The sequence below is a fragment of the Amblyomma mixtum genome, chromosome 5 (genome assembly GCF_055824585.1).
Source record: "Amblyomma mixtum isolate Tamu chromosome 5, ASM5582458v1, whole genome shotgun sequence".
Taxonomy (NCBI): domain Eukaryota; kingdom Metazoa; phylum Arthropoda; class Arachnida; order Ixodida; family Ixodidae; genus Amblyomma; species Amblyomma mixtum.
In genome coordinates, this window is record NC_143016.1 from 35,487,553 (window position 1) to 35,508,040 (window position 20,488).

The 20,488-nt window shown below is 46.7% G+C and overlaps 1 protein-coding gene and 1 long non-coding RNA gene across 3 annotated transcripts; both read left to right on the forward strand.

Annotated features, from left to right (window-relative positions):
• The first annotated feature begins 695 nt into the window (after positions 1-695).
• LOC149341751 (uncharacterized) lies at positions 696-7,563 on the forward strand. Of its 2 annotated transcripts, none has more exons than XM_089543910.1 (3): positions 696-1,109; positions 4,931-5,391; positions 6,013-7,563. In XM_089543910.1, the coding sequence occupies exons 1-3, from the start codon at positions 1,080-1,082 to the stop codon at positions 6,302-6,304; spliced, it is 783 nt and encodes a 260-aa protein (XP_089400036.1). In that variant the 5' UTR covers positions 696-1,079; the 3' UTR covers positions 6,305-7,563. The 2 variants fall into 2 exon arrangements, with proteins under 2 accessions (XP_089400036.1, XP_089400035.1); XM_089543909.1 differs by having other exon boundaries at positions 699-1,109; positions 4,926-5,391; positions 6,013-7,560.
• Positions 7,564-10,610: 3,047 nt separating this feature from the next.
• On the forward strand, positions 10,611-19,023 carry LOC149341752 (uncharacterized). The gene is made up of 2 exons (XR_016282959.1): positions 10,611-11,164; positions 16,143-19,023. It is a non-coding gene; the product is annotated as an uncharacterized LOC149341752 (long non-coding RNA).
• The last annotated feature ends 1,465 nt before the right edge of the window (positions 19,024-20,488 follow it).

Genomic DNA, 20,488 nt, shown 5'->3' on the forward strand with positions numbered 1-20,488 from the left:
CCTTCCTGGGCGACTGCACAAAAGACAACTGCAGCGTAACTGGAAAATGTAGGTGCGTTCATGGACAACGCTTGGCAACCTTTGGCATGGCAACAAAAGACGGCGCAGAGCGCGTGCATTCCCGCAGTGTAGTTGTCCATGGCGTAGCATCGATTACGTCCAAACGTAATTGCTGCGTCAAGAACTTCCTCTCTTTCGCAAACACAACCCTTACTGTGCAAAAACAACAACAGCAAAAAAAAAGGTTTAAATGTGTTTCGTACATATGCACTAGTAGAGCAGTTAGGTCATATGTTTTCTTCCTAAATGGAAACATCATTTTATCTTCCGTGCGTTCGAGGCCCTTTCCTGTGTAACACATGGGCCGCAAACAGTGATGTCCACGGACGGCAATAACAACATATGTAGAAGCACTGGCCGCCACTGTTTCTTATAGTACAAATTGATCAAAACAACAAGTAGGCATTTGTGAACTGTAATCTCACTCTCGAAGAACTCTTTATCGGGCGCTATCGATACCTTTGTGTAGTTAGCACCCAACCCGCTGTGGCTTGTCTATCGCGGTTTCCTGATAATGGATGCAAGTACCTTGCTGGGCAAGCAGGGTTCCAGATAAAGATTAGACTTGCTCTTTGCGCGATAAGGCTTTAAGATTGCTTGAAGAGCGACGGCGTGTGCCGCCTTTTCGTGTCCGCCACGCGCACTTCAGATTTTCCCCTCCCCGCGCTGATCTCGCTTGCTCGTGGTATCGTCCGTCTGGGCGAAACCGTCCAATCTCGACGTTAGTAAACTTTCCTTCGCATGCTGGCGATTGCAAGCGTCGCCCTTGGCAAGCCTCGATCTTTTCAGGGGGTGAGAAGAGCTGAGAGGCCGCTGTAGAAACTTCTCCTGTCTTGACTTTTTCGAAATCCGGGCGTTAATAAGGGCGCTTTCGACTCAGGAGACTAGAATGGCAGACGAAAAGTTTACGATTCGCCCAATGCGCGAGCAAGACAAAGAAGGTGTGATTGAGCTTCGCAGGAGTTACGGTCAGCACATGGGTATCGGAGCGCTGGATACCCTGATGAAGTGCGACCCGGATGGCATCTACGTCGCTGTTGACGATGATGGTAAGAGTCACGTGTTTTGTCACGGCGTCCTCATTGTCTGTTCATGAACATAGTCTGACATGATACGCTTTGGGTAGTAGTAGTGGTGGTGGTTATTTATTGGTGCATTTAATATGGAAGATAAAAGAATGTTTGCTGCCCCGGCATCCCGGTTTGAGAAGTGGTGAAATGAATGCTAATGTTCCAGATCGCTCCCATACCACCGGCCGGTGAGGCGTTTGTGGTGGTCCTAGCTTACCGGAATTTCGTATTAAAAGGCCGCGTATTGCCACTAAGGGCTCAATCAGCTTGAACTGCGCATCTAATCGCTAGCAGTAAAAGAGCAGAACCTGCCAGCTGGCACGTCTGTTTGTACCAGACAGCACGTGAGAGGCAGCCTGTGCAGTTGCTAGGGGTACGTCGCGTACCGCACGCTATTTCAGAAACATCGCGGAATGTAATGTGGGTGACATCATGTTTTGCTCATTTTCATTCCTCGCTGGCTTCGCTGTGATGCTCCGTTACAAGCGTCATCTGAGCATAACAGTCGCATGTTTGCACAGCGTGCAGACTACTCGCAATTCGTGCGTAAGAAGTACTTTGTTTAAAGTGAAACCATCTTTGATGAAATAGATGAGAGCGAGACACTCAACACTAAAATCTACTAAGTTACGCGTCTTATAACACTCCTAGAATCCCTCTAAAACTAACCACTAAGATTTTAGGATGCGTGTGAATCGCATGAGATTTAGTGATAACGAATACGCATTGGCAAAATCCTTTCTGGTGGTTTACAATCTCACAAGCAGGTTCATATAAACGTGCGAGTGCAAACGATTTTGCAATTTTGCAAAGGGTGGCATCCATCTATATCAGCAAATTGTAAGAGTGGTAAACCCTCTATATTTTCGACGCACTCTTTATCCTTTACGTACATAAACTAACTAAACACACCTGGGGAGAAGTTATACGAACTTTTACAAATATACAGATGGAAACGGGTGTTGCCTGTATTTGTTTATTTCTACGTTACGCGATGTCTTTTCAGCGAAGGCCAGCCATCTAGCCGAACACATGAGGCACGCTGCATTATGTTTATTTTGTAGCACAATATTGTTAAAGTGAGAACTTCGAGGCCTTAGTTTGAACGCGTGCATATGTTGTAATTGCAGGTCCGAGCGCAACGTTGCGTTTCGCTCGCAAGTGCTTTCGGTTGAAAGTGATCGCTGATCTTCAGCCATTGTTCTTGTTATCAGTGCATTCAAAACCCACTGCCTTAGCTCCCCTCGTGGCCTCTGTGGTTTGAAAAGAAGCGTTTGTTTAGACCACACATTGCACACCTGCCTGTTTGCTCTGGAAAGAAAGCCACTTCTACTGCACCCCGTTGCACGAGCGACCCGTGCCTAAAGCTCTAGCATCGATAGCATTGTTTTCGGTTGTACTGCAAGGGCAATGCCATGGGCCATGAGGACTTTCCTGTCTCTGTTATCGTGTTTTTGAACTCCTGGCTGAAACACTGATCGTCATCACGTTAGCTCCGGAACTGCGTTTGGCAAATGTAGGCTTTAAACAAAATACTATCAGCGTTAAATGAAACCCAAACAGGATGAGACCATTGTAGTTACGGGATATCAAATCTTCGCTTATTTAATTTCCTGTAAAGTGCGATGGCCGCTTTTGGCAAGTGATAACGAGCAGCGTCTGCATTTCTACTCCGTGAGATATGCGCGTATTTGATCCTCTGCCATTCGCGTTTGGTTCATCCTGTACCCGTTTGATTTGGCGTCGTTTGTGGTACATGTGTTCCATTTTCGACCTCTTTCTGTTGCAGTATATCGCAGTCACAATTAACGCTTTACTACTGCCAGTGCAATGGTGTGATGAAAAGCCTCCTTCATGCGGTTGGTGTAGCCGAAAATGATTCAGTGGTTCAGTGTGCCCGAAAACTGTGGCAGCTGTGGCTCGTCTTGCACCTCATAGAGATGTTTGCAAAGGAAGACCTCACTCTGAATGCTTGCGTATAATCAGGTTATTGTGGGCTCAGCCTGCTGGGAAACGCCACTAAATGACAGTATTGCGAGCACAGGCAGCACTGAATTCACAACTGCAGTCACTGGATCAACGCATTTGCTCTAGTTATGCCGCCACTTAGACATTCAGGCTTGTAAGCACTTCGGGTGGGTCGTAAATATCTGGGAAGCTATTCAAAAATGTTTTTTCAAGTTATCTTATAACATGTACAGCTAATGCGAGTGCATACAAAATGCTGTAAAAATTCTGCTCGACTAGGTTCGTACTACTTAGAAAAATGGCATAGCATTAGCTCATAGTAGTTACTTAAGTTCGGAATAATAACAATGAGTAAATACTATTAAATGCGAACACCAAAATATTCTGTGCGCAAATAACGCAGGTCAAATACTATTAGTTGTCATTGGTAACGGATGCTGGTTACTATAACTATAATACACAAAAAATTACTATCCCGTTAGCGTTACTATTCCTTGGTGGATTGGTACTCACCCATACACACACCATCTACACAGACACACGCGTGTATGACACCATCCAGAACGATGTACAACGAACGGCGGAATCACAATTTTCATATGAAATTGTTTTTTAGGAAAGAAATTGGCGTAGCAACTATCTCACATCTCGGTGTCTCACAAGAGTTAAAGAGTCTGTGAAAGCATAAAATCTAAGGTGCATATTTCGTCGGTTCGAATCCCTGTCGCACGCTAGTCTCCAACTATACGCAAGAGAAATCGCATGACGCCCCCCGGAACGCTGTACTACAAATGGTTGCTCACAATTTTGGTATGAATGTAGTCGGGAAAACTGGGGCCAAAAAGAGGTCAGCCAGTGGGGGGTGTATACAGATGAACGACATGTATATGATTGCCTGAAGTGGCGGTACTCGGCTTGCTGTGTGCGTCTTACGGCCGCTTGATGACTTCACCTTATTTTTCATACCATCGCTGGGATTTTCTGTACAACCTGAGAGTACACACACTAACACACGCCGCCGGCTTTTCTCGGAATGGGACTATTAATGCTTTCGCATTAAAAGTTTAAAATTTTACATGTCGAAGATGTATAGACATGTCGTGATGAAACCATGAACACAACATATATGCAAATTATTTTCAAACTATTTTAGATTAAAAATAACTACATTTGTGTTTTTTCGCTCCGCACGGAGGCGATGGAAGAACAGTGACAACTATAGAACACTGAAAGCCAAATCAGCGCAAACAAAACGATGGCGGCAGAGAAAGAAAGACAAAAACAGTCAGCGCGTGTTTTTCTCTTTCTTTCTCTGTCGCCATCGTTTTGTTTGCGCTGCTTTTGTTTGCCGTGATGAACCAACTAGCCCAAATTGCCGCTCTTGAATAGAGCACTGCCTCGAAATGTCTCACCCCACGATTCTCACATCGCACATGTTCCGGCTGAAATAGATCACGTGACCAAAGATGTCTCACTCTAATAGGAAGTACGACATACATGAGCCACACGTGCGTTACGCCTATCTCACAGCGTCATATGCCCCGCAAAAAGTCCCTATCACTTTCAGCAAAAAAAGAAAAAAGAAGTCGGCAGAGACACCTAAGACTCCTTCCGTGTGAGAAGGCGGTTACTTTATGAACGCAGTCGGAGCGCGCTCCGGCTTTATGCAATCCGATTCCCCGCAGCTGGCAATTCTACCTCTGCATCGAGCATTAACACACCATCGTACGATCGAGTGTTAACACATCCACAGACGGGTTTTCGCACAATGCGGCAAGTAAGACATATGCATTAAAAAGCGTTGGTGGGCGTCGCTTTGCCCCCCAGGCCAGGTGCACGGAAGCTGCGCTGCCATTGATTTGCACCCGGAGCTTGCGTGCGTGATGCTGCACTCAGTTCGCGCCGAGCACCAGAAGTCCGGACTGGCCACGAGGCTCTGGCGGGAGGCCGTCGAGCGGCGTCTGGGAGACGACAGGAACGCCTTCCTCATCTGCGGCGGATTCCACGTGGCCATGTACTACCGGCGCTTCGGCTTCGAGGCCGTGTCGGCAGAGCGCATCCACTACATCCGGCCCGGGTCCGCAGACGTGTCTTCGCTGCCCCGGAGCGTGGATGGCGTGCAGCTGACGCGGCTGCTGGAGCAGCCGTTCCCCGAAGACCACGGTGCCACGGTCTCTGCTATCGTCGACTACGACGCGGCCGTGTTCGGCTTCAGGAGGGAGCAGTTCCTAAAGCTGCTCTTGGCCGAGAAGGGGAATGCCGTAGTGGTTGCTCGACGTGGTGATGACAGCGGGTAAGCAAACTGTTTTAATTTTTTGAATTGTTTATTCATTGAAAATTGAAGATTTATTAAGGCGACTGGACATCTTAGACCTACCTGCTTTGTCCTCGAGTCCCACGTGACATGAAACTACTGCTGGTTTTGAGTTGAACTCGTAAAAACATTCCTTCCCGAAAGTGAAATACCTCTTCGTCTTTGTAATTAAAAAGGTAAAGGGACGTAACAAGTTGAAATGGCATAAAATTGCTTCAAAAGTATCCCGTGCTTTCAACTATTGCTATCTGATTATTATTTAATATAACGATCGAGTAGAGTCATTAATTATCGTTAATGTACAGTAAACATGGCCCAGTGGTAAAGCGTACCTGTATACGTTCAGTTGAAATGTAGAGCCGAATGTATGCAGCGAGCAGTTCGAATCCACCACGCAAGATTGTGCTAATCCGCGCCGAGCGCTGTATACTTCCTCAATACCGAGTGCTACAGCTACGTCGCACCTTCTTTCAACTTTGTTTGGGTCAGTTCAAGGGCGCTCTTAACGCCCCGTGTGTGCCGTGCAGGTAACTAGAACGTGCTGAAGTGTTAAACATGCTCCAACTTAGTGTCCTTCTTTGTCTTTTTTTTTCTTCGCAGAGCTATCGTGGGCTATGGAGTGGTGAGCACGGACATCAGTGGCCGTGCCCTCCTTCGGATTGTGTACGCGGACGAGGAGGTCATCGCCGAAGGCATCGTGTACCACCTGCTCGAATCGTTCGACCCCTTCCACAAGAAGGGCCTCACGGGTCTGCTGCTGGCAGGCGCCGGTGAAGGACGCGGCATCGACCACAAGATGGCTCTGGAGACTGTTCCATACGTGAACATTCTTTACCGCAGAGAAGAGCCGACTACGTGTGATTACAGGAGGCAGTTCGTGGTGCCCGTGTAGTGAGTCAAGAAAGACACATCAATAGTGCCTTCTTAAGCCAGTGTTAGATGTAAACTTAGTGCCGTGCACGTCATTTTACACGTCGTTTTGGCCAATACAGTCCTAAATGAAATGAAAGGCAGAAAAGACTGTGTGAGTGAAAGGATCACAGGTACCTGCACTTGAAGTGACCTTCCTGGACGTCCAAATACAGTTGAACCTGACGCTTTAGGTTTCTAAAGGAGCCAGTAAGAAGTTGAAAGAAAAAGGCATTGATCTCGCTCTGGAAGTTCGCCCGGAGTTCCTTCAGGTGTTCATCTGGTCGCAAGTTTCATAATAATACGACAGTAAAATGTCTGAGGTCGGCTGACTGTGATGGTCGCAACTCCTTTGACAGTCTTTTACCAAGAAAGGTTCGAACGACCTGAACAGGCCTTGCTTTGAGCAAGAAGGCAAATCAAGCAATGCGCGCGGCATGGTGCTCGAGACGTCACACTGGAAGCATACCTTTCAATGAACCCAAGGTGGTCGAAATTTCCAGAGCCCTTCACTACGGCGTCCCTTATAGCCTGAGTCGCTTTGGGACATTACACCCACATAAAGTAAAATAAACTAAACTAAACTAAACTAAACCTTTCAAAAAAAGAACAGTTGCCGATGTCAGTGGCTGCGCACTTTGGTTGCTCACCAATGGGCGTCGAATATCAGCAGCAGAAAGAGCCAAGGGAAGACGTGGGCTACCGTCTCGTTCTCTTGCGCAGACTGCCATTTTATTTGAACAGCGTACAGCCTTTCAGCCGTTTTTTCAAGGGCTCCTTATGGAATTTGACCTTCAATCGCCGCTTTCTTGTTGAGCCTTTTATCTAGTACGCATCAATCAACTATGTGATTTGCTAGTGGAGTGACAGTCTGGTTGTAATGTGTGGATTGTATTGTTTGACATTTCCGAGAGCGGAACAAAGGAAATAAATGATTTAGAAATCACAAAAATGCTATGCCATGCTATAAATGTTCATTAACTGCATGCGCAAGTTCAGCAAAGCGTCGCTTTAATCCTTTCAAGTTTTCTGTTGTATCGCTCTGGTGGCCCTGTCCAGAGAGAGTGGCAAGTCGCCACGCACTGAAAGCGTAGAACAGAATGCTTAATGGAACTCACGGCTGTAGCCTTATGTCTCATTTCTTGGTTTCCGTTGGTAACGTCGTCAAGGTGTGTTGCTTTAGGTGTATGCAGAACTAAAATAACTTTTTTTCTTTTTTTGCTAACATATCGCATAAGGTTTAAAGCTTTAAAATGCGTGTCCTGACACCACTTATCCGCATTGTATGCCCAAGTCGGAGCCTCATTCCTTGCTAAAATAAAAAAAATAATGGCAAAAAATAAAGTGTAATGAGAAATAGCCTGCATCTGCTAAGCATCAACAGGCTATTTCTCATTCCACTTTATTTTGACATTATTTTCTCATTTTAGCATTGAATGAGACTTCGATTGGGGCGTACACTGCAAATAAGTGGTCAGGACATGCATTTTTACACGCTGTGTAAAAATGTGGTATACGCGCGGTTTACAGAAGACGCGGTGTCCTGACACCGCTTATTTACAGTGTACGCCCGTCATATCTTTTCTTTTGGTGTCCAAAGTGGCAATTTGGATGATTTTACTCTTATGTGAAGCCTTTTACAGTTCTTAGAATGTTTGCCCAAGGTGTCCTAACTTTCAACCTGTGTCATATTTTTCCTCCTCTATTTTTCAAATTTCTTAGAACTGGAGTAACGCTATTGGGATGAAGTGGCTATCCTTATATGAGGACCCCGCAGAGCTGCATTGTGTATTACGTGGTGCATACATGTGTCTGCTGCTTGCCTTCATTTCAGTTCACTGTATAGATTAAGAACAGGAAACTATCGGAGCAGTTGTGCTTGGAGCAAGAAATATTTCGGGCACTACCGAATCGACGCCCTGATATTTCATTCCATTTCATTTATTCCACGGACTTAAGCGCATGAGGGGGCAGGAGAAAAAAGCTGCCTTGAGGGCAGCTTGAGGAGCTCGCACCTCCTCATACATAAGGGCCAGAACAAACAGTACAAGTGGTACGTGAAACAGAAAAAAACAACCAAATTTGTGAACACAACTAACAGAGAAAAAAAATAATTTGGTATTGAGAGATGTGACAAAGAACGCACTGTGTCAAACCAGAGCTGCGAAGTTACGAGGTAACCTTTTGATGTCTTCGCGTTTTCAGGATGTGTTCAGGAAATAATGAGTACTTCATAAGGAGTTTCCAAATGTCGTGATGGGCTATTTTGGGGACATTTTGAGGAGGCTTTGTGTTTGTTGGGCAGTGTCCCCTTAAAATGAAAGTTGTTGAATGTTGCTACTCAGCACTATTACAGCATTCGGCTGTAATACATACTCCTATTTGTTTCTGAAGATCAAAAATAGAGCAAACCTCAGGCGACACCATCAAAGCTGGCGTGAACTACTCTAGACAACAGACGACGTGTTTTATCCGCTGTTCCTTGAGCGAGAGAAAGAAAAACAAAGAAAGAAGGAAAGAACAGAAGAGAGAAATACACTTCACTTCGGCGAAATTTTCTACAGTGCCCTAGTAACGTGCTCAGGCTGGGCTGGATAAGTTTGTTCAGGCTGCCAAATAGTGCAACCTATTACGCAGGGTCCCCATTGGCGACGAGTCTGCATTTTTCATCAGTATTCAATACACTTCTGAGTCTACAAGACGGGTTCGCCTGAATCCACAGGAATATATTTACACTCGTCATGGTCGATTGGCACACAGCATCGAATTACCAGTTCTATTTATTTAATTCATAATTCCTCCGTCCCCTCCCGTACTGTCTCCCATATTTCTATTCTTTCTGGCATTTTTGTCCCTTTACTTTCGAGCCCCTCGAGCGCAAGAGGGCTAGCTTGTCTGAACGCTGATACCAGGATTCTCTGATGTCCTGTTGCTTTGATTGTTATCTTGTCACTGAGACATCCGCGGCAGACGACACCTTTGTCGCCTTCACCTCAGTGGGCGACCTGCAAGTAAGTGTCTTTGCCTTTGTCGTTTCCGCACACATTTCGTAAGACGCTGCCCTAAAGTGCCTATATACTCTGCTTTTGGTACACCGCATAAAGTGCGCCCAAAAAAAACATAAACAAAGAGTACGAAAATAGAATGTACAAGATCTAAAAACTGATGCGTACAAGATGCAAAGCAGAAAAAATGAGCATCGTAATTTGCGGCTCTTAGCACCGCGCTAACTGCAGTCACAGGGATTAGCTAGGTTTAATCAGTGAACGTAAACTCGAGTATGTTTTGTCTTGGCAGGGATGAAGCGCGTTTAATAGGAAGAGAGCTGGGAGACCCAATGCTTAGAAATGCAAGGGTACCAGAGGGTGTACTGGAAGTCTTGTAAACGGTGATGGTCTTTAGCAGAAAGGTGCACTAGTCATATGGATGACATGCACTCTGCAGAAAGTTTTTTATTTATTCCTTTCTTTCTTTCCTTCTTTCTTTCTTTCTTTCTTTCTTTCTTTCTTTCTTTCTTTCTTTCTCTCTTTCTTTTCTTCTTTCCTTCTTTCTTTCTTTCTTTTTTTCTCTCCTTTTTTTCTTGCCTTCTTTTTTCCTTTTCTTCTTTCTTTCTTTCTTTCTTTCTTTCTTCCTTTCTTTCTTTCCTTCTTTCTTTCTTTCCTTCTCTCTTCCTTTCTTTCTTTGTCTCTTTCCCTCTTTCTCTGTTTCTTTCCCTCTTTCTTTCTCTCTATGTTCCTTTCTTTCTCTTTCTCTCTTTCTTTCTCTCTTTCTGTTTCTTTCCCTCTTTCTTTCTCTCTTTCTTCCTTTCTTTCTCTCTTCCTCTCTTTCTTTCTTTCTCTCTCTCTTTCTCTCTCTCTCTCTTTCTTTTCTCCCTCTTTCTCTCTCTCTCTTTCTTTTCTCCCTCTTTTTCTCTCTCTTTCTAGCCGCCGCGGTGGCTCAGTGGTTATGGTGCACGGCTGCTGACCCAAAAGACGCGGGTTCGATCCCGGCTGCGGCGGCTGGAATTTGGAGGCGAAATTCTAGAGGCCCGTGTACTGTGCGATGTCAGTGCACGTTAAAGAACCCCAGGTGGTCGAAATTTCCGGAGCCCTCCACTACGGCGTCTCTCATAGCCTTAGTCGCTTTGGGACGTTAAACCCCATAAACCAACCAACCAACCAACCTCTCTCTCTTTCTTTCTTTCTTTCTTTCTTTCTTTCTTTCTTTCTTTCTTTCTTTCTTTCTTTCTTTCTTTCTTTCTTTCTTTCTTTCTTTCTTTCTTTCTTTCTTTCTTTCTTTCTTTCTTTTTTCTCTCTTCCTTTCTTTCTTTTTCCTCTCTTTCCTTCTTTCCTTTTTTCTCTCTTTCTTTTTTTCTTCAGCTACGGCATTTTTATGCAAGCTGTACAGTTTTCTTTTGTAGCCGTATGGCTGCGCTTGGGTGGATGCGAAAGTTTAATTACTCCCTTATTACAAGTCTACTTACCCTGGGGGATCCTCCAGAACATTTGACCATCATCGAATTTAAGCGCCAAAGGGGATCAGTCTAGTCCCAGAAACAAATAATGTCGCGGCTTGACGATTTTTATTTATTCCTAAAGTGCAGGTGCACACGGCATTATTCAACGGAGAAATCAATGTGGACTGCACGGATCCATTCTGGATCACCATCACATTCCCCGTGTGCATCCGCAACCCGGACGTCCTGTTCGACTACGAGCTGCCGGGCGGGCTCATGTCCGGCGAGATGAAGGCGCGCTTCGAGCTCTTCGGCGCCAACGTGGTCCTGCGGCTGCCCAAAGTGCGCAACGAGACCGTCAAGCCGTACATCGCCAACGTCAACTTCTGGTCCACGCAGGGATTCAAGGTGCGATGCTGCGCCGCACCAGTCACGGCCGTGGAATGCAGGCTTGTGTGGCGGTCAATACAGACCCCTCGCTACCATTTAAAATTTACTACGAATCCCCTTAAATTACGAGAATGTGCAAGCGACAGCGCGATGCGATTGTCTCGTATAGTAGCGATATGAGGAAATGTCCTCCAACACCGATGAAGTCCAAATATAAGACGCGGATTCGATCCTGGCCGCGGCGGTCGAATTTTGATGGAGGCGTAATTCTAGGGGCCCGTGTACTGTGCGATGTCAGTAAACGTTAAAGAACCCCAGGAGGTTGAAGTTTCCGGAACCCTTCACTACGGCCTCCCACGTAACCTGAGTCGCTTTGGTGTGTTAAAACCCCAAAACCAAACCTCAAACCAGACCAAAGACCAAATGTGGAGCGCTGTATATGTACGGCTGCACTGAGGTGGATTTGAACGAGTCACTATTGCCTTAACACCGCTGGAGCTACATCTATAGCGCAGTGGTTCCAATTCGGATGACTATCTTTTCAGGAGCCGTACTGACTTCACTTGCGAACAAGGGCGTCCGCAGAATTTTTTGCAGGGGGGGGGCCTCATTGGTTGTTGGCGCCGGAGGGGGGGGGGGGGGGGGGTATGTTCGTAGCAAGAAGGCACTATTTGCGGAGTAAATTTATTTATTTATATACAAATAAAATAAATAAGTAAAATACACACATGAAAGAAAAATTACAAACAGCAAATTAAAGCGAGGCTAGGAGAGATACATTGGAGTTTATCAACGAAGAAACAATTAAAATTAATAAAAATGCAAAAAGATACTATCACTTCGTGGAGAAGAGTGCTCAGTCTTGCTGCATACGGGTTCTCGACACACCCGGATTGATGACCAGCACACAGCACAATATGTTCACAAACACGCAACGACAGTCACTCAGTCAGTCTTCCTTGAACAGAAACTGTAGACGCCTCGGATTTTTCTGGGCGAATTTCGTGATGACACTGGTGACAAATTCATTTCTGTGCTTCATTACACGCTCTCGGTGCACACTCATCATACAAAGGCCGTCCAGTCTGTCGTTTGTCATCGTTGAGCGTAGCCACGTTTTCACTCTCCTCATTGTACTGAAGGAGCGTTCGACCGTACAGGTAGCAACTGGCAAAGCCAGAGCCACCTCAATGGCTTTTGCAACACCAGGGAAGAATGTCTTGGCCTGATGTAGAAGCTCGCAGTAAGTTATTTCTGATGGGTCCCCAGTTTTGTTGCACCACATCTCGTATCAAGAGATGGCCTCTTCCTTGAAGTTGTCGATGCCGTAAAAGCACTGGAGTTCTTCGGCGAGAACAGCGAACTCAACACGGCTCAAGTGCTCATTTTTGATGGATGCAGCTGGAGAAGTTTGAAGCTCCTCTCATTGCTTTCAGAAAAGCGCCGAGCTAAAGAAGCAGTGAGGGAGTCCAAGTACGGCACATATATTGCCACACGGTAGTATTCCTCTGGCGACTGAATCCCGTAGTTGTCTCGGTGGGCCTGACGAGAGACTTGTCTTGGTACAGATATCACCACATTTAAGTGATTGGCTGCCTCCCTTGCTGCATTCATGATGTTAGAGAACTCCTCTACAGCGTTTGTCCGGTGGCCGCGAAAAATACGTTGTAGCTCAGTGATGTGGCCATGCACAGAATGGAAGTCCATGGATACACCTTGCAGAATGTTCGTAGCTGGTTCGAGCCGAGCGCTGTACTTCGCTACAATATGCAAGCAGACGATGAAAGATGAGCTTGTTGTTGCGCAGTAGAGGATGTGAGCTCGTTGTCTAGTTGCAGCGTTCGAGCATGATTCCGTGGACGCGAGCTGCTCGAGTGCTTCGACTATGGCCACGTAATGCTGAGAGAAGATCCTAATAGACTTGTACTTTGCAGACCATCTTGTCTCACACAGCATCGGAATGTTGGGCACCAATTTTCTCCGGAGCACGCTCTCGCGGAAGAAGTTTATGGTTTGTTTGATTATCCCAATTCTGTTTCGAATTTCAGAGACGTCGTTCAAATCGTTGATGACGAGATTTAGTTTGTGACTTGCACAGTGGAAAAATAGTGCCTTCGGGAACTGTTTTTGTATAATTTTGTTCACTCCAGCTTCTTTTCCAGCCATTGTAGAGCATCCATCGTACCCCTGTCCAACGAGGTTCGAAAGAATCAGTCCGACATTCGTCAAAAGCTTCAAGATTGCCGCGGCGATGCAAGCGGAGTTTAATTGCTCCAGCTCTACAAATCCCAAAAACTGCTCTCGAACGCACACTTCGACTTCCGCCTTGTCAATAAAGCGAACGCCTATAGACATCTGCTCTTTTCCTGAAATATCTGCAGTTTCGTCAGCAAGAACGGAAAAAGCAAACGCTTTGTTAGTTTCGGTAACTATCTGCTCTCTCAGGATGTCGCCACAGATTGTGATGATCTCGTTCTGGACGCGGACAGAAGTGTACTTGGCATTGCCAGCAGAAGAAGCGAAGTGCTCCTGAAGTAGAGTATCTCCAGCTTCTACACGAAAGTCAAGCAGATCATTGAAGACTCCACTATCGGACTGCTTGCCGCGAATCGGCAAGTCATGCGTCGCGCAAAAGACAATGGTGGAAACTATTGGAAATAGTTTCCCACGGTTCCTTTCAACTTGCGCGTGCAGTGCTCTGTTCAGCTGCTGTACAACGGGTAGCTGCTTGCCTTTCATCACATCCATAAAGTTCTGTGAGGCCGTCATTGCCTCCTGGTGCCATTGGGATTTTACGTGATCCCTGCACGCCTCGTGCATTTTTCTGTAGTTACTGAAAGCGCGCACGATAAAACTACCTTGAGTACCCCGGTGAACACGCGGAGGAAAAATGACGCAAAAACGACAAAAGGCGCCTTTCGCTGTCGCTGAGTACGCAAGCCAGGGGGCGTAATCTCCCAGCCACTGATGTCGAAAAGGCCTCTTTCCAGGTGTTACATCCTTCTTAAAGTCATATGTGACATTTGGCGACCATGGCTTAGTAAGAAGACGTAACTTCAAAAAGTCCGGTATGCCAGTGAGTTTAGCTTTGCCTAGAAACTCTCCTAAGTCATATTCTTGAGGCAAGTTATTTGTTTTCTTGATGTTGTCTCCGGACTTCGATCCCAAGCAAGGAGAAAGGGAATCGTTTCGGCTTACTGCGTGACCGGAGCTCGCTGGTGGAGTTCCTTCCATGGAGACGACGACGCCGGCTACTGTCCGGTGATGAAAGGTTGCATCGCTCTGGTCAAATCCGGACTTGAATCCCAAGAAAGGAGAAATGGAATCATCTCGGCCTGCTGCATCACCTGAACTCACTGTTGACAGAGTCCCTTCCATGGAGTCGACTACATCAGCTACTGTCCGGTGATAAAAGCTTGCATCACTCTGTTCAAATGCTACACCGTTGTCACATGTCACACCAGAATCTGCAGGGGCGCATTTGGATAATGCTTCGTCAGACAACCGCTGACGCTTGAAGAAGCGTCGAATATCCATCATTCGGGACCGCGCGAGACAAAGCTGGCTATGGAGTTCCTCGGGGTTGGTAGTGTTAAAAATATATACACATTGATTGGAAAAACGGTTGAATGCGTACGTTGAAAACAAAAAATGACTATGTATGCAGCGAAAACTTATTTACAAGATAAATGCACGCTCGCAGCTTCATATACCTCGCTCCATCTTGCTCGCGCAACCGCACAGTCGAGTATTTGCACACACACTACTCGCCGCTCGTCGTTTTCTCGTCCGCTGTCTTGGTTGTTCTCAGCTTCGTTGACAACCGGCCACTAAAAACACCGAAGCACAAACAAAGAGGCGCGCACACGCAAGGAACGCCGCGCGACTTCCGAGGGGAAGGGACACTCGCCACTCCGGTCGGAAAATTTTTTTTGTGTGTTTTTATGAGGTTCAGAGCCCCAAAACGACTCAGGCTATGAGGGACGGACGGTATCTTTACCATGCACTGACATCGCACAGTACATGGGCGCTGTTGGGATTTGAGGCCCAGCCAGAGGTGACAGGCGAGCCAGGCAGGCGCCATCGGGCTGCCTTGACCAAAGGCGCTGGTTTCCGGAGAAGACGCAAGGAACGCTGGTGTGGGGGCGCCTCTGGAGACTGCGTCGCCGTGAACAAAAGCAGCTAATCCCCTTTGCCGAAAATTCTGAAAGCGGCGCTTGTACCGAACTGCGCTCTCCCGTGGATCGGAGGAGACAGCGAGCGGCGGCGGCGCCAACTCATCGCCCGCTTGCCCCTGAGCAGTCCGACAAAGCGGGGATGGACACGGCTGATTTGTCCCTCCCTCCTGAAGAATTCATCGGTGGCCGGGGTGTGCACTGTCTGCCTCCGTGTCGCTATCTCTCTAGAGATCAAAGAAACAGGCACACATCTCAAGACGGCTCGAAACACATGCTCGCCGGTGCCGCTGTATGTCTGCAACGACGCGTCCCCGGACGCGGCACTTTGCAGATGTGACCCAAAGCGTGGACGCAGGGCCGCTTTTACTCTTTTGGCTGAGCGCACCGCCGCCCCTGACGTGCGGCCATCACTCACGGTTCGAGTGAGTGATTTTCCAGGGGGGTGCAGCCGCCCCCCCTTGCCCCCCCCCTCCGGACGCCCATGCTTGCGAAGTATATATTTTCTCATAGAAAACTTACATACTGCTTTTATTCGCATTCAGATACCAAAGAAGTACGGAATTGAGCGTTCCTAGCCTTGGGCTCATAGCATAGCATAAGATTACCGTGGACGTTCATAGCATATAAAATACTCCTCGAGTTAGGCATTGGTTATATGCGATCGTTCGTTTCTATCCCGAGTGCTTGCTTTGCTCGAAAACAAAACCTAGCCAACATGCAGGCCTGCCCCTCGTATTTTGAGGCCGGCTATAAATGTCCTGTTTCCGTGTCCAGTTAGTGTAAGATGGTCACATCTCATCTTTGTGCGTCTACTGCAGATGGAGCTGACCGGAATGGGCCCCGTGACGTCTGCGTTGACTACCGCTCTCAGCCTGGTCTGCCAGCTTATGCCCATGCCACTGATGGAGTTCTTCAGTGTGCTCATGATACGCGTGATGCAGCAGTTCCTCGAGACGGCACCGCTGCCCTTCTGAGCGAGATGGATGCGGACATGGCCTGCTCATGGGCGCGCATGACGACAAGGACACTTTTTGGTTTGAAAGGAGGCCTGTAAGATATATAGCAAATACAGTTCTGCACTTCCACTGCATTGCAAACGCTAGCCTCTCGCCCACAGGTTGGAGATCCAGCTCACACGTACTGTTCGTCATCCATGTTTTTGGTTAGGCGGAAAAGTTATTGTGCCTGGAAACGTGCGCTGGTTCACGCATGAATTACAGCTTTTGGGAATCAGCTTCGAAGTACGCTTGAAACGGCATTCTTGCTCCACGTATCAGGGAACATATCCCTGAGAGCAATAAGTATCTTCGGATGTACCCGTTGTTCGTGCGCAGATTTCGTAGCACGTTGGATATCTGCTTCCCTGCTGCCATATAATTTTGAGAACGCGGTTCTTGCTGCAAGGCGGGCCAGAGTACATGTTCCAACTCTTTCTGCTCACATGTTGGGGATGGCTGTGCTTCCGGCACCAAGCTAGAGAACCACAAGAACGATATCCCCAGGACTTTCACTGTGAGAATCCCAAACACATATCTCAAAAATTTATTTGTGCGAGATCGTTGGACGCTACACCTGAGCAAAAAGCAGTCGGGAGCTTCTTCGCAATATGTAATGCGAACTCTACGATAGGTAGCGTCCTGCACGTATAGTTTCCTCACTCCTGCTCCGACTTCGACATGAATATCTTCTTACGATGAGTTCAGTGCCCTGCACTTCCCTGCACACTGAAGCTAAGCTGATTTACAGCGGATTTTCGGTTCTTTTGCGAACTGAGCTTAATTCTGGCGGTGCCCGGTCCGTGGATGGGCGGGCGAGGTGTGTATTATTTCTTAATTTCTCGCTCGTTTGCATTTGGTGGGCTCTGTGTAGTTCAAATAACGCCCGGCTTCCACATGTTCGGGCCAACAATAGCAGTGATGTTAAAATCAAGGCATACGAGCAATCGTGAAGCCTATAGGTAAAAGTGACCGGCAACCGTGTCCTGTATACCAGCGATGGAATGTGTCTGCTTTGCTGCTCTATTATTTATTCGTCTCTGTAGAAACAAATAGAAATACTAACGCGACGAAATGCCTCAGAAGGGCTTTGAAATAACCGGAAGCAAAATACGATGCTTTCGTGTATTAGCGATGTGTGAGCAAGAACATTGTAGTGCGCGCTGCTTCTTCGTCGATTCGTCGATGTTGTTCAGAAGTGATAAAAAAGGCACGTGACAAAGCTAAAACAAAAACCGGTAGAGGATAACAGTATTTGTTTGTACGGATTGTTTCGTGCTAGTTTTCAAAGTGAATATGCAATGAGGAGTTAAGTGTACATAAGACAAAAAATATCAAGCCAGAATTGTGTATTGGGTGACTTTCAAAAGCTGATTTCCCCAAGGCGAATGTTGCAACAATTGTGGCCAAAGAGCACCCAACCAGGTACACCATCTTTACGCAATACTTTAACTAACAGGGGAGGGCGCTCGCGTCGCAGCGACACCAGCGCCACGGATGGCGTTTTGCTGTGCGCTCGCGGGGGAGAGCCGGTTCTCTTTTGCTGGGGACCGGGAAGCGTGTGGGCGTTCACGCGCAAAGCTCCGCTCTTCGCCCCGGGCGACCTCGTAAAGGAAACATGTTCCCCTCAGCTCGTCCCGTCTGGCCTTGGAGCTTCCCTCTTGTTATACCATGGCCGAACGTTCGCTCGTAACCGTGCTTGTGAGTCGGACATCCTCGATTCCTCAGTGTATTTTGTTGCTAGCTGGCGTTATTGTTATTATAGCAATAAATGCCTTGTTTGTGTCAGCCAGTGTGTCGTTCCTTTGTTCCCGCAGAGCAAGGCCCGCCGTGGTCGCCGTGCGCTCGGTAGCGCTCGCGACCACGGGGTGGGGTCCGCGCAGCTTTGAACTGTGTCAGCCGCGGTTAAACGGGGAGAACGGATTTATCTCCCCTATTTTAAACCCCTTAAAAGTTATTCATTCCATGCAAATAAAATCTTCCATAACTTTTTTGTCGGGATTTGAACGCACAACTCTTAGGTTGCCACGCAGGCACGCTACCACCCAGGCCACGTGGGCCCGATGACTTGGCTTGGGTGCAAGAGGAGGATGTGTGTGTGGTGTCGGCTTAATTTGAAGCTTATAGCAATGTGGTAATTAGTGGTGTGAACTGGAGACGCGCTAGTTAGTGAGATACTGACTAGAGTGACATAATTTGCGTAAATTGCTGTGAGGAAGAGTTGAAAGAGAAGAATGAGGAAATGTGTTCTGATAATTGTGGTAAATGTGTGCATGTGAATAAACAACAGTGACTGTCTGTGAAGGGAAACAGCTGAAGGGAGCCACTGACGCTGCCGCGTCATACCTTCAAAGACGGAACTGAAGTGTCCCCCTAATATTTGCATAATAAAATTTGTAAAAATTCAATTCAATTCAATTTATTGTCATTCGAAGGTATATCTTCTAATATACAAAGTTAATCGGATTCATAGCCGAAGGCTAGTTTCGGACGCAAACTACGTAAGTATGTGTGAATAGTGGCGCATGAATAGTGCACGCACGAACTCAACAACACAAACAAGGAAAAAAAAATTATTGCACATCCCATGCAACCAATAAAAATTAAGAAATGCAACCAGCGTCTTTTTTCATAGCATAGTCAATATTGCATAATTAACGCTATTATGCAAACAAAAGTCTCACAATTTTAAGGAATCCTAGTAACACACTTTTTAGAGCAAAAAAAAATATCATACGGGATATGATATACACTGCACACGTTTTAACCAATGTGTTAAGGTAACCTACTACCAGATACATTTATTTTATTAATTACATCATAGCACCATGGTCAAGAAATCTGGGTGAAAAAGATTTTTTCAATGCTATTGTTTCATCTATAAAAAGAAGGAGGAACGCCCTGGGGAAGTTGTTCCATGGTTACACACCTGTGTACCTCAGACGCCGCGGGCCATAGTCACTATAAGAGGGTGGTATTATGTCCAATGTAAAGAACACAGTTTCATATAAGCAATTAAAAAGCATCTATGAACTATGTATGTTTATTTCTAACGAAATAATAACTATGACAACTTTCTTAAAGTACACCTCAATTGATCTATCTAGAGCTTGTGTCAGACTTCAATTGCGGTGATTAGGCCTCGTGCAAGCAATGGAACCCAAACAAAGCACTACTAAATCATGTTTCTGTGTAATGCATGTCATTTTATAATTGATGCTACAAACAATAGCCTTATGCGGAGCGGTTTAAGCGAGTCTGTTGTGCAATGTACCGTACATGGCACAATGTGTATTGCTTGCTCTGTTCGAGGTGCTGCAATGTTTTACGATTAGGGGAAAAACTTTTTCCGTATTGAATTGTGTACAGGACTTTTTTCTGTTTGAGTATGCATTACTGCACGCGCTTATATTTCTTTAGCAGTGCTTCAAGTTGACTTTGTTGCTGCTAAGTGAAATTGTGTTGTAATTAATGTTCACGTTTGTAAACTGCAAGACCACTCCTGCTGCTGCACTAATGCGAGGATAAGAACCAGTTAGGAGGTCAATCCCCTCCTTTTGTCTCCTCTCGTGGGCAATAGCTGCACATTGCGTGAAGGAGGAAATAAATAAATAAAAAAGAAAGTTGGAGGCTTATCAAGGTTAAGCCCCGTGGATGCGAAGCAGCCTTCGTTTTGCATTCTTTTTATTAACGTCCTTAGCGTTTGGAGGCATCTTGACCGCATACACGCCCGGCGTAAAATGGCGTAAAGACGCTGGCGCGGTTACAGTGAACTAGCGCGGTTGCGGGCACAGAGACTGACGCGACGGCGGGCGCGCGCCGCTTCATCCCTGGCGTGACGTCACATATCACGTGATGCAGCGATGGTGGCGCCACCGCCGCGTCGCGCGCGACGGCGCGAACCGAAGCGTGGAGGTCTACGCCGGGCGACGTCCGACGGCGCGATATGAGGCCCCATCTGCAGCCGGTGTGACGTCATCACGTGACGTCACATCGTGTGATCTCACTTCAAGGTCAATGGTGGCCACCGCCGGGCGTCGCGCGAAGGCCCGAAACTACGTTAATATGCTTCGCATAAAATACTTGCTCGCTAACGCGCTCGCATAATGATCGCACCTCCTGGCTCCACTGTAACAAAGTAGTCTTTATCCCTCGCGTAATAGATGAAC

Bases quoted from the DNA above. Each gene is read 5' to 3' on its own strand.
- LOC149341751 (XM_089543909.1), top strand. From the start codon at position 950: ATGGCAGACGAAAAGTTTACGATTCGCCCAATGCGCGAGCAAGACAAA. The intron at 1,110-4,925 runs GTAAGAGTCACG...TTTGCCCCCCAG, and splicing joins CGTCGCTGTTGACGATGATG to GCCAGGTGCACGGAAGCTGC. The intron at 5,392-6,012 runs GTAAGCAAACTG...TTTTCTTCGCAG, and splicing joins CGACGTGGTGATGACAGCGG to AGCTATCGTGGGCTATGGAG.